Source organism: Cyrtonyx montezumae, unplaced genomic scaffold, assembly GCF_038088225.1.
Source record: "Cyrtonyx montezumae isolate F1298 unplaced genomic scaffold, pur_monq_1.0 scaffold_17, whole genome shotgun sequence".
NCBI classification, from domain to species: Eukaryota; Metazoa; Chordata; class Aves; order Galliformes; family Odontophoridae; genus Cyrtonyx; species Cyrtonyx montezumae.
In genome coordinates this window covers 14,338,642-14,351,052 of record NW_027071903.1, presented here as the reverse complement: position 1 = coordinate 14,351,052, position 12,411 = coordinate 14,338,642, and the positions used below count along the sequence as shown (strand labels likewise).

Genomic DNA, 12,411 nt, shown 5'->3' with positions numbered 1-12,411 from the left:
GGCAAAGCCAGCCACCCCGGAGCCAAGGAACAGCACCGACACAAAAACAACACCGAGTGGCATTCCCAGTTATCCCACCGTACATTTTTGCTGTCCACATAAGGAGGAATGTTAACGTTTTACGGGCAGGTTCGGCCCAGTTCTGTGACAATTGGTGCAAGGGACCCACGGACCCACAGCCCGGAAAAGGGGAAGGGGGGAAAGGGAAAGAGGAGATGGGCCTAGAGACAAAACAGCGGCAACGATCTGAGGAGGAAAACTGATTTACTAAATAAGGTATGGCAAAGCAAAATAACACAATATAATACAATATCATTGGAATTGAAGCTAATGAATCAAATAAAATGAGCAAGAGAGAGTGTTTGATAAACCAAAGGCCTTACGCTAACGCTGAAGGTGGACGGCAGCGAGCACCCACTGCTGAGTGGATCCCAAAGGAAAGAGAGCGTCCCGTGACTGCAGACAGCTTTTATCTTTCCCTCTGAGCAAAAATACATAAAAGTACAAAGCAACACAAAGTCCTCTGGGGAATGTAGTACTCTTCTGAGACAGGTATACCCGTAACTATCGATGATCCATGGAGCTGGAGCATTAACTCCTTAGTTCTTAATGCACTGCACGATGTTATGATGTGGAATACCGATACCAAAAATCATGAAACCCTGACAAGGAAAAACAGCACGCACTGGGAAATGAGGAAAATAAATCATCACGACAACACCTGAGCAAAGGGAAATCTAGCAGGTGTATCACGGAGGTGGCCAGGGAAGCGAGGCTCTTGTGGCTGCTGCAAAACAGCTGTCCTGGAGTGTGCTGAGGAGTGCTAACACACTGCTTCCCTTCTTCACACCTAGCAAACAGTATCAGCACTAAAACGATGCTGAAAACACACGAAACACAGCTTTTCCACTACCAGCCTGGTCTGAGTGAGCTCTGACCAAGCACTCTGCCCACCCTCTGTATTTCCCCAGGTTCTGGGAGCCCACTCAGCAAACCTGCTCGCTGGGAAGCTGTAGGAAAGCAATGGCACCGCAGCACTCGTGTGCCACGCTGTTCCTCCAACAGGCAATACAGAGATTTGCATCTGCAACCCAGCCCTGAAAATACAAATTGAGAAGAAATGCCACATTTGGTGAAGCTTATACTTAAAATCCAGTGTTTAAATCTTGGACACTTGATTACTTTAATGAGTTATGGTCTACTAAGAAACATCACTACTGTTTTTCTTTGTTGTGGCTTGTGAGTCTTTTTCACAGTACATTCCCTGCCAAATGAGTCCTTCTTCCAGGCAGCAGGTCAGTGATCCACAGACCTGATGCTGACCCTAAAACAAGGCTGGCAGCAACTCCGGGTGGAACAAAAACCAGCTGGTCCCCCAGCCAGGGCCCAGCATTTCCACCTCACTCCCACTCCTGCCCCACCCAAATCACAGCAGTTTGGTCTTTCCAGGCAAATGCTGCTGTAAACAAAATTCCATCAGCTCACCGCAAGGATTAAATATTTACAGCACGAACACATAAGGAAAACATTATAACACAAGTTCATAAATAATGAGAATGACGTAGCTGCAACGCAAGCTGTCGTTCAGTGCAGACGTGGTTGGTCTCCTCAGCAGGACTTCAAACTCACTGCTTTGGATCTTCTTCCTTTGGTCTCCATGGGTCCAGCAGCATGTCCAGGCTTTGGGATTCAGTAGTAGAGGCCTGAAGGATCCTTTCTGCAGTCCATGCTGCAGCATGCCAAGCTAACTCATCCCTCACTTCACCTCAAAGTCATAGTGCAACTGGGTCATCCAAAACCCCACCAAAATTCTGGAAATCTGCGCAGGAAAACAGGCATGTCCTCTCACACAGAGGGGATAGTCCACACCGTTGGACAACCACTGATCTATCACCTGTACTGCAACAACATGGAAAGTCCTGAAGGTTTTACAAGGAAACAGAAGCGATTCTGCAGGAGGCAGAGCCTGCTCTGAAGCAAACAGCAACCCATATTACAGTCCTCAGAGGTATCTCACAAAGAGCTATATACAATTTTCAAACAGCTTGTTCCAGTGCATTTGTAACTGTGACAACAGTTTACAGTTCAGTTAAAAAAAAAAATTACATCCTCTCCTGGAGGATGTTCATCCTTTGATTGGAACATCCTGTAGGTGTTGCAATCTTGATTAAAGATAATGAAGCATTCTGCTGGTTTTCTGAAAGTCTGATCAGATGCATCTCATCATCCTGAAGTGAGCTGAAATGTTGGTACACCAAGAATGCTGCCTGCTCAGCAGCAGTTCTGCAGTCTTTTGGTTCACAATAAAAGCTCACCATATATAAAAACACACGTAAGTGCTCAAATTTTGTCCAGTGCAACGAAGGAAGACACAGCAACAAGTTTTAACTGGAGGAATTTTGGTTTCCTGAGCTCTTCAGGATCCCTTTTAGTGCAATTCTTGAGGTCAATGGGAAACGGAGAGCAATTCCACTCAGGTGAGGGCTAACAGAATGAGAAGCACAGTCTTGGGTCTTGGCTTGTCAAACTTTCAGCGAGGCTCTTGGGCACCGGATTGTCCCACAGCCTACAACAACAGCAACCACCTAAGTGCAGGAGTTGGCGTGGTGGGCCAGGAGGTAGCACACCCAACACAGCAGTTAACGGGAAGAAACAGCTTTGGGTTTTTATCAAAGCTGGTCCGAAAGTGATGTGGGAGTGAAGTCACACCTCAGCAACACAGCAGCAATTCAGCAGCTGCCTGCCTGCTAAGATGGACTCATTGATCTAGCCTGGGAGAAGCTGTTTTGAAACAGCCTCAGGCCAGGGGGCTTTCTTTTTTTTCCAGCACTTTCTCTGGCCTGGAAAGCCCCCTGTTTCCTTGGCTGCAGCATCCTAGTCCATGCAAGCTAACCTGGGGCAGCAGGCCAGCACAAGTCACATCTCTCCCAGGACTCGTCACCCCAGCTTCCCCTGAGTGGGCCAACACTCAGCCCCAGCTCTCCCTGCTCACCTTAAGAACTGAATTTCCGGGCACCGGACAAGTTCCTCTGCCAACTTCATAGCACCACAGGCACCAATGCGATTTTTCTCCAGGCTATTTTAAAAAACAAAAAGAGTTTTAAAAAGCAAAAAACAAATCAAGAGCAGAAAACAGCAGAACCATCACTGGCTCTTTTCTCCTGTGTAAGAAGGGCTAAGCTTTTGCTGGAGCACAGCAATGTTTCACAACTGACATCAGCTTCAGCTCGATGACCACGGCCCTATTTATACAAGGAGCATGCACTGCTGCCCACAACCTCCTTCTAGCAATAGGACTTGTAAGCTCTACTGCATATTTTCCCTGCCCAAGACAAACAAAACTCTGTTCCTGAACCACAACCATTATTTCTGTATAGCTGAGGGATGGAAGGCACATACCACATGTTCCAAAGGGCCAAGGGGGAGGAAGCAGATGACAGTCCCTACCACGGAATAGTGCTGGACTGGATCAGACCTGAGTGGGTAACATCAAACCCAGCTCCAAATACAAGTCTTCTGCTGCTACTTGCAAGGCTGTACTCACTCTAACATCTTCAGCTTTTCCATCCCAGGGAGGATTCTGGCCAACACTTGGGCTCCTCCGTCACCAAGGGCGTTCCAAGACAATCTAAGACAGACAAGAAATCCCAGGCAGTGAGTCAGCCAAGCCCAGCTGAGGGCAATAAAATTCTGCATTTTACTTAATGCCTGAGATACCTGTGATCTCCATTCCCATCCGTTCCCACACTCACATTATCTCCTCCATAGCAGGGCATTGTCGGAAGCCACGAGAAAGCAATTTCGAAGCGTCATCAGTGATTCCACAGAGTTTCAACCTGAAACAGAGGAGAGAGGGGGGAAAAAAAATAGAGAGGGTAAAAATGTGCTGGCATCAGAACTGGTGGGAATTTGGCACCAGCACCATCTGTTGCAATGCTGCAAACAAAGCCATGCTCTGCCCAAGCAGTATTCAGTGCCCCGATACTCACTCAATCTTCCGGAGGTGCTCAAAATGCGGCAGTCCCTCGGACAGGGCACGGATACTTCCCTCCCCGAGGTCATTTTCAGACAGACTGTAAGAACAGTGGGAATTAAGACGTTATCCTACAGTTAGTGACTGGTGTGCCGACAAGGAAATGAAGGGAAACTTGTACATTTTAGGGAGAATGGGATGAAGGTGTGGATCTGAAAGGCTCAGGGGCAGCATTAACTGCCTTCCAGCCTTCACTAGGGTGTGCTGCTCTGCTCTCATTTACCAGCAAACACGAGCCTTGGCAACACCTGCTCTACCGTATCTCACACCAAAACTACCAACATCCTAACGGATTTTGTCCCTTAACAATGTACACATAACTAAGAACGGTGGCACCAAGGGTGCAGGAGGAAGAATGCATTCACACAGCCTCCATTCTTGATTCAAAGTTCTGCAACTCCGCGGGTTACTGCAGAAAACAGTCCAAAGGCATGTAGCCACACAAGGCCCAGCACTTCAGAGACTGCTTCCTCTTACCCTATGAAGCTTGTCTAGGAGGGGTGGAGGGATTGCCTTCCATTAGGCCACCCTGAGCAGGGACAGTTTAGATGCAGCCTCAGGGGTTGTGGGCTGAAATGCCTCCTGCCTGCAGAGCGAAACCAGCCCGTATGTCTGGCACCATCCCCAGTGCTTCTGCCACAACCTACCTTATCTCTTCTAACAGTCCACATGCCACCAGGGCTCTAGCCAGCTCTGTTCCTCCTGCTGGCCCGATGTTATTGTGCTGCAAGCTAGCCAAAGAAACACAAGTACAGGAGGATTATTTTAGAATAAAGCTGTAATAAAAGCTCGCGTATAACTTGCCAAGAAGAAGGCTGCAGCATCTTTTGAATCAACACCTCACTCTGATTCCTGCTCCTGCTGCTGCCAGGGATACCTGGCCCTAAGGACAAGCAGCTTTTGCTCGTGCCAGAACAAAGGAGCACAATTAGCAAGCTGGTGCAAAAGCAAACACTGCATGGCACCACTGGGAGCCTGCCTCCAGCCCTGTGCCTGCAGGATCAGTTTGAGATGGTGAGGAACAGCCTTAGGAACAATAAGTGCATGAGCCTCAAGTGTGCAGATTTCCCAACTCCTTCCCAGCAAAAATGAGAACCTACCCAGAGGACTGAAGCCTCTGATCACTGGGATTGCTTCTCTAAGTTATGTTTTGATGATACTTCAGACAGGATGGAAAACAGACCATTGCTAACTGAGCCCAGTGACCTCTTTTAGCTCATGGATTTCTTGCTTCACTATTGTAGTGCAGTATGAGAAAGTCCAACATGTTAGAGCTCTAGAAAGACTCCAGTATAGGGTTTGAAAACGTAATACCACTGAGTTTAGCAGGAAGAATGACTCAAAGGTACCTGCAAATAGTGAAGGGCCACAAAAGCTGCTCATATTTCTGCTTACATTACACCAGAATAGGAAGACAGACGTGGACTGTCATTTTATGTCAATTTTATGTCAGTAGGTCAAAACCAATTCAAAGGGTTGCTTTACTGAGAATACAACATCTGCTTCATCTGTAAAATTTATGCTGCAAGAGATTACACAAGAACAGTTGATGTGACACCAGTGGTGGAAATAACGAATATTGTTAGTGTTTGATGCAGCACGGTAACTAAAGAGGGTTTCTCAATTCTGAGCCCCTTAAAGTAACATCTACAGTAGAGATCAGTGGTACCACTTCAGTCTATGCCTTGTTCCATTTTCAGCGCCTCCTTTTGGCCATCCAACTAATTCCCAGAGCATCCTGCTTTCCCGGAGCAGAGGCTGCCACTTACTGCAGGATCTTCAGCCTGTTCATGTGAGGCAGACTGAGGGCAAGTTTCACTGCCGTCCCATCTCCAAAAGCATTCCTTGATAATCTGGACGGGGCAGAAAATTAAATGTTACTGAATGCATCGAACTACAGAGCCTCATTCCTCACCTATGTGTCACGCACACAACTCTGTGACCTCCATTCCTCACCCACGTGTGCAGACGACTGTGCTGAAAGGAGCTGGGGGAAGGCAGAAGTTAAGCAGGGATGTAAGAGCTACTTCATGCACACTTGCAGTGATGTCTCTGGCCATCACCTTAACGCTTTCAGACAGAAAACAGTGCAAGTAACTCAGATTTTCTGTTCCTGATTTCTTAAGCACCACACACACTGCACAGCCCATGTGCCTGTGACACCAGCTGTCTGACTGCAGATCCGTCTCTTCCCCACCGACGCAGTCTGTACAGTTCTTGGGATCTCCAAGGCCCCAAACCTCCCACACCCAGCACCACACACTCCTGTCCTCCACAACTGTGAGTTTTTACCCTACTCTCCTAAGATTCAGTGCTAAAACTGATTTTGGCCTTACTGGAGGCACGTTAGACTTGGTTTCTATGCCTTGACTTTTGCCCTGCTTCCTGAAGGGATACCAGAAACGGCAAACTTACATTAACTCCTCGAGGTGCTTGCAATTAGAAAGAGCTTCCATCAGCTTTTCTCCTCCAGCAGGACTAGGACAGTTCCCAGAGAGGCTGAAATAAGCATGGAAGACTCTTAGTGACTGCGCAAGAACCAGAACGTACTAGATTAAGACACCTCATGGTGGTCTGGGATAATGGGAGCCTTGGGTCTCTGCAGTAACAGGCTACATGGGGCTCAGTTTGTCCTGAGACACAACTGGAAAACAGCCTGGGGATTTGTCAAGCATTTTCCTCAAGCACTGAGTCACCCATGCCCCAGCAGACACCAGGGTGAAGGAGCACTTTTTCCGCTCCCAGACAGAACTTGGAAGTCCTTTTTTCCTCATGTAAGTCATTTTCAGGCTTTTAGAGTTGAACTTAACAGATAGCTTGGGTGTTCTCATTCCCGTTCTCCCAGAGGAGGAACTGTATGGGTCCGCATCTGAATGACAGCCTTGTCTGAAGGCAGCATCCTTGCTCTGATGAACTCCCAATTCCACCTCTTCTTCCAGCAGGAAAAGAAGAGCAGTGTAGCAAAGCCGGGACCCCCGTACCGGGAACCCCGTGCAGCCCAAAGAAAAGCACTGCATAGATCCAAGACTTGTATAATTCCCTACAAGCTGGTAGATTCACTTTCCAGGACACAACCAAGCCATGGAGCTCTCATTTCAAGTAACCAACAAAGCACGGCAAGTGCCCACCCGCTGCCTCTGGGGATGACTGCACGAGGACGGGGCTGTGACTTTCACTCTCAGCCTCCACACTGGCAGAAAAATTCAATCCAGACCCAGATGTACACAGGGAGGAGAAGGAAACACCTTCCACTGGCTTTGTACATTTTGTATGGCATCTTCAGTGATATGGAAAAGACTGGAAGGAGGCAGAACACTGCAGAAAGGAAGGCAGCAGAGGGCTCCCTGCCAGGCCTTCCCACCAACTGGCAACAACACCAAATGACTGCAAACAAAACAAAGTGACTCACTCGATTCTCTTCAAGTTTTGCATTTCCAGCAGGACAGCAGCTATATTTATCAGGCCTGGATCTCCAATCCTGTTGTGGCCTAAACTTCAGAAAGGAAGAAAAAAAGACTGTGCTGTAAAGGAAAATGCTAGGCATCACAGTATGACATCTTATTTAACGTCTCACATCTGCTGGATGATCGCTCTGACCTTGACAGCAGAATCAAAGAGCTGCTTGTCTTAACATTCTCATGAAAGACTCATAGCTGTTAATGAGGCATTAAAAAATTACAAACAGCAATCAAAATCACTGGGTCTTGTTAAGGGCTGGGAAATTACTTCAGCCGGAATTCCAAGGCACAGCTGGTCTTCCAAACTGGTGGAGAAGGGACAGGACCTGGCTGGAGGGAGACGGGGTGGGTAGGGGGGCAAAAAGTCAGAGCAAGCTCTAACTTCAGATCTTTTCAGAGCAGGGAAGTGATGGATTCGAGGTTCTCCCAGGAGAGAAGGGGGTCTCCAGCCCAGTGGATTTCAGAGATTTAATTACAGAGGCTCCATTTAACCTGTCTGCAATGGAGTGGCATTAGACTAAATCTCTCCTTTTAAACATCAGGCTCTGATTTCCTCATATGCAGCATTTTGTAACCATCTTGTTTTTGCATATGAGCACATTCAGATCTTACCAAATGTCAGCGCTAAGGGTCACCCCAAGGCTGATGAGAGACCACAGGCAAGGAAAAACTGAAAAACTTACTCGATTTCTTCCATGTAGTGCAGGTTCCTCAGGACTTCTGCTAGTCTGGAGCAGCCATCATCACCAATACTGTCATGGTTCAAGCTGGAAAGGACATCCCCAGGAGAATGTTTTACTCACATTTCGAGAGGATGGGCTAATGCTGAGCTGTGGTCACATACTCACATCAGCCTTTTCAGAGATGGCATTTCACAGAGTCCCAACACAAGTTTAGGAATGGCAGCATCACCGAGTTTCATGTGGCCCAGGCTAAAAGATGAAATAACACAGGAACAACTAACTGCTCATGGGCAGCCATGTGAGCACTCAGAGCAGAGAACAGTACAAAAGGGAAGTGGAAGTGTATTTCAGTCCCTGTGAAAAGCTTTCAATACTACTTTTGGATACTGATAAAATACCAAGAATCCCAAACCTTGTCTCTCCCATCATCCTTTACTGCAAGTAAAGAGGAACTGCTGCTTTTTTCCCCTATCTGAAGCCTGTTTACAGTACAGGGAGAAGAGAGGGTGTAGTTTGATTAAAGCTTCGAGAAAGGTACAGCAGATACTGGCTCCTGGTATACTCACTTGAGCTCTTCAATGGCCTGGCACCTCTGCAAACCTCTGAACAAGTAATCAATTCCAGTTGGCGTAAAACTGCAAGAGGTCAGCCTGCAAAACAGTAAGGATCAAATAAGTACAGTTCTTAGCACACCATGAAAGGGGAGCTTACTTTTTTACTGCCCTGTCCCACATCTACTGCACACAGGGCTGTGAGGACTGGGCAGGTAGAGAGAGCTCCAAAATACAGACTGTGCAAGTGCCAAAAAGCACATCATGCCTCTGGCCAACCAACCCCGGGCATTTCACCGGGCAGAGACACCCTCTGCAAGTCTGCCTCTCGTTTACAGGCAGCTGAAGAGGGCTGTGAAAAGGATTCAACGCTGTTTATACCAGAACATCTATTGTACATAGTAGGGCAGTATAAAACAATGTACAGGTCTTGATCATAAATTGCTTTCATTTGAAAAAAAAGGGAAAAGCAAAAACCTCAAGGTATGATGCCTCTACAACCACCCGCAACGCACACTGCAGAGCACTGCTGAGAGCACAACCTCACATGGCTCAGCAGAGATCACAAAGCTCACGGCCATACTCGAGACAAAGAGCATTTCAGAGAGGATCAGGGTGAGGCATGGGGTTGAGCAAACTGTAAAGAAATCCCAGCTGGAGACATACTCAAGCTTCTTCAGATCCGGAAGAGTTAGCAAAATACTGAGCAGCCTTTCTGTGTCATTGTGGAGTTCAAGATGGGACCATCTGCAAGCACAGAACAGCAGGTGTGAGCTGATGATCCACCTGTGACAAAAGGTCAGCATTAAGCCCACCACTAAAGCACTTTTATTGCTGGGACTCTCATGAACTCTCATCATTACCAATACTGCTATGCTTCCAGTTAGAAAGGAAATCCTCAGGAAAACGTGTTATGCAGTATGAGAGTAATACACTCCCATCCTGAACACTCTACTCCTTTTGTCCCCAGAGATCCTCTGAGGTGCCTAGTGACTCACCTCAACTCCTGGAGCTGGGTGCATTTGTCACGAACCCTTTGGTAGAAGCAAGCCCGTTTGATTTCTGGCTCATTCAAATTCAGTCTGTGAGACAAAAAAACACCACCAGCATCAGTGACAATGAGCTGTTGTACACAGCAGCTGGAGGCCCTGGAGACAAGTTTAGAAACAGTTCAGGGCTTTGGAAGTGCCCTCTCTGAGCTCTCCTGACTACACCACAGCTTAACATAGGGAAACGCAGCCCATCCCCAACTGCACAAGAAGATGGATGCTACCTCCTTCAGCAACACAAAGGGAAAAGGACACTAACACTCCTCTTTCCCTACACATTAATGCAGAAGCCAGCAGGCTGTAAGAGTCTCTAAAGCACCCAGGTCTTCTGCATGAGCACTTTTGGGCCTGTGAGGAAAGCAAGCAGATTTTTTTTAGCCTCGTGCAGGCCCAGGTCCAGTATGGGTCTGAAGAAGGGCGGCCTGCAAATCACATGCACACAAATGAGCTTCCCTCTGCCTGTGCCAGACAGAAGTGCCTGAAACTGAACACGTAGAGATGAGACCTCAGATACTCTGAAGTATTTTTCACCACACGGTGAGCAGCAGAACAAGGAACAAGCTGAACAAACAGACACCTCCTCACCTGCCAACGACTGATCCCACCTTCTCCAGGCAGTGCAGGAACCTTAAGCCCAGCTGGAAGAGGCTTTTCTCCTTACATATCCTGGAAGGCAGAGATGAGAGAACGTCATGTTGTCCAGAATAAAAATCAGGAGCACTGGATGGAGTAAAGATCAGCATTCATGCTAACCACTCATCTCTGAACAGATGTGCAATGTTTAAACTAGTTCCCGGGCACCCTTCCTCCCAAAGGAGATGAAGCACAGCACTTCCCTTCCACTGATCCTTCTAAAGAACATGACCACAAACTTTCTAAGAACTTCTACTGACCAGACATGTGGCTCAAACTCAGCTCAAGCTGGGTAACAGCTTACAAATGCAGTCAGAGAACAAAGCAATGAGTTAAGGTGCTGGCTTCCATCCTGTTTCCTTCCAAGTTTCAGGCTGCAATACCTCCAAGATACTAGAGGTTGAGCTGCTACTCACGTGATCGCAGTGATGTCTCCACGGGCCCGGACAGCCAGCTCAAAAAGGCTCATGACACTTTCCTTACATACCCACGGCTCTTCTATGCTGCAAAGCACAGTACAACAGCTCTGCTTTATTCACACACACACATTCATCTCTGCCTCTGGCAGCTGAGTGCTCAGTGCCCCATACACATGGAAAGGCCGCTCTGCTGATCAAAGTGATGTGTACAGGGGAAAAAAGGATGCAAACAGAGAACAAACAGAGGAGGATGTAAACTTCTACTTTTGTCTGCATATTGCTGGCAGCAATGAGAAGAAGCCTGGCCCTCGTGGCTCTAATGCTAACCAGCAGAACTGTGGGATGCTCTGGTGAGGACACAGTGCAAAGGTGCTCACACAGGATTAAGCCCTTCTTTGTAAGGCAGGTGGAAGTTTACAGAATCAGAACAGTTTCTTGCCACAGTTTTACACGATGCTTCGTAATGAATGAAGGAGGTAAAGCTGTAATACAATTCAGAGACCTGCATGGGAATTTCTCAGGCCATCACTACCTGTCTTCGGAACAAGCACAGTTCACTGCTGCTCCTGATAAAAGGAGATCTTAAGATCAGCCCCACATCAATATCTAAAGCAGCACAGTGACATCATACCTGATTTTTAGAGGACCTGGAGTTTTACTAAGTGAACGTAAAAGCCCCTCCACAGCATCGACTGTTATGTTGTTGTTGGAGGATCTGGAACCAAAGATAATGGTAATGAGTGGCTCACAAACAAGCCCAATGGGTCCGAGCACAGCCTCCATGTTCACTCACATGTATTCTGTCAGACTGCTGCAATTCTCCAGGACCAACCACAGCTTTTCCAAGTGCTCTGGCTGAAAACTGCACTCCGTGAGTCTGAAAGGATGCAAAAGAAGCAAGGTCTCAGTTCTTCCTGAACAGTTCAGGCTTTCTGACTCAGAAATCTCAGGCATCACAGCCTTTCCTCATCAAAAAAGAAAGGCTGCATCAAAACCTGAAACACCTTGCAGGGCTTCCAAACATATTCTGACCACACTTTAAAAACACCTGTCGGATGTTGTGATACAGGTATCCATAACACATATCCTCACAGAACAGCTTTTTGTAGCACCCCATCCTGTGACAGATCCCACTGACTGCAGGACACCAAGAAGATAAACACCCCAAGGTCATGCTCATCCAAACGATCCACACAGGGAGCACCAGAGATCTTTCTGATGCACACACCTTGTCTTCTTAGCTGGGAAAAAAAGAGCTACCAAGGCAGATGAGGCTGCATGACACTGGCAGCAGGCTATGGAGGAGAGGAGCAGTCATTGGGAAGCAGGGGGATTTTCTGTGATATGAGAAAGCTCTTCTCAGAAGGTGAATCAATTGAAATACACCGTCTCTTTGAGTGAAATATCACCACTCCAGGAACTAGATGGTAAAAGTGGTTTTGTTTGCCTCCTCTCTATAAAGAAGTCGGCATTTTTTGTCAAAGAAATCACACAAAAAATCTGTATTGTTTACCTCAAAATCTTTCTTGGGTCATCTTGGCTTGTCAGCTTGATGATTAAGGTTGCTTTGGAGCACAGACTGCAC

The 12,411-nt window shown here is 47.2% G+C and overlaps 1 protein-coding gene across 1 annotated transcript in view; it reads right to left on the bottom strand.

The window, feature by feature from the left end:
• Positions 1–1,595: 1,595 nt before the first annotated feature.
• Positions 1,596–12,411, bottom strand: part of NLRC5 (NLR family CARD domain containing 5) — a 33,032-nt gene continuing 22,216 nt past the window's right edge. Inside the window, exons 30-49 of the mRNA XM_065733353.1 lie at positions 12,340–12,405; positions 11,620–11,703; positions 11,458–11,541; positions 10,824–10,910; positions 10,360–10,440; positions 9,724–9,807; positions 9,392–9,472; positions 8,741–8,824; positions 8,340–8,423; positions 8,175–8,258; positions 7,443–7,526; positions 6,449–6,532; positions 5,803–5,886; positions 4,681–4,764; positions 3,990–4,073; positions 3,753–3,836; positions 3,545–3,628; positions 2,993–3,076; positions 1,910–2,566; positions 1,596–1,811 (exon numbers count right to left, since the gene is read on the bottom strand). Coding sequence (XP_065589425.1) covers positions 2,485–2,566; positions 2,993–3,076; positions 3,545–3,628; positions 3,753–3,836; positions 3,990–4,073; positions 4,681–4,764; positions 5,803–5,886; positions 6,449–6,532; positions 7,443–7,526; positions 8,175–8,258; positions 8,340–8,423; positions 8,741–8,824; positions 9,392–9,472; positions 9,724–9,807; positions 10,360–10,440; positions 10,824–10,910; positions 11,458–11,541; positions 11,620–11,703; positions 12,340–12,405 — 1,573 coding nt within the window. The 3' untranslated portion in view covers positions 1,596–1,811; positions 1,910–2,484. The remainder of the gene's footprint in view (positions 1,812–1,909; positions 2,567–2,992; positions 3,077–3,544; positions 3,629–3,752; positions 3,837–3,989; positions 4,074–4,680; positions 4,765–5,802; positions 5,887–6,448; positions 6,533–7,442; positions 7,527–8,174; positions 8,259–8,339; positions 8,424–8,740; positions 8,825–9,391; positions 9,473–9,723; positions 9,808–10,359; positions 10,441–10,823; positions 10,911–11,457; positions 11,542–11,619; positions 11,704–12,339; positions 12,406–12,411) is intronic.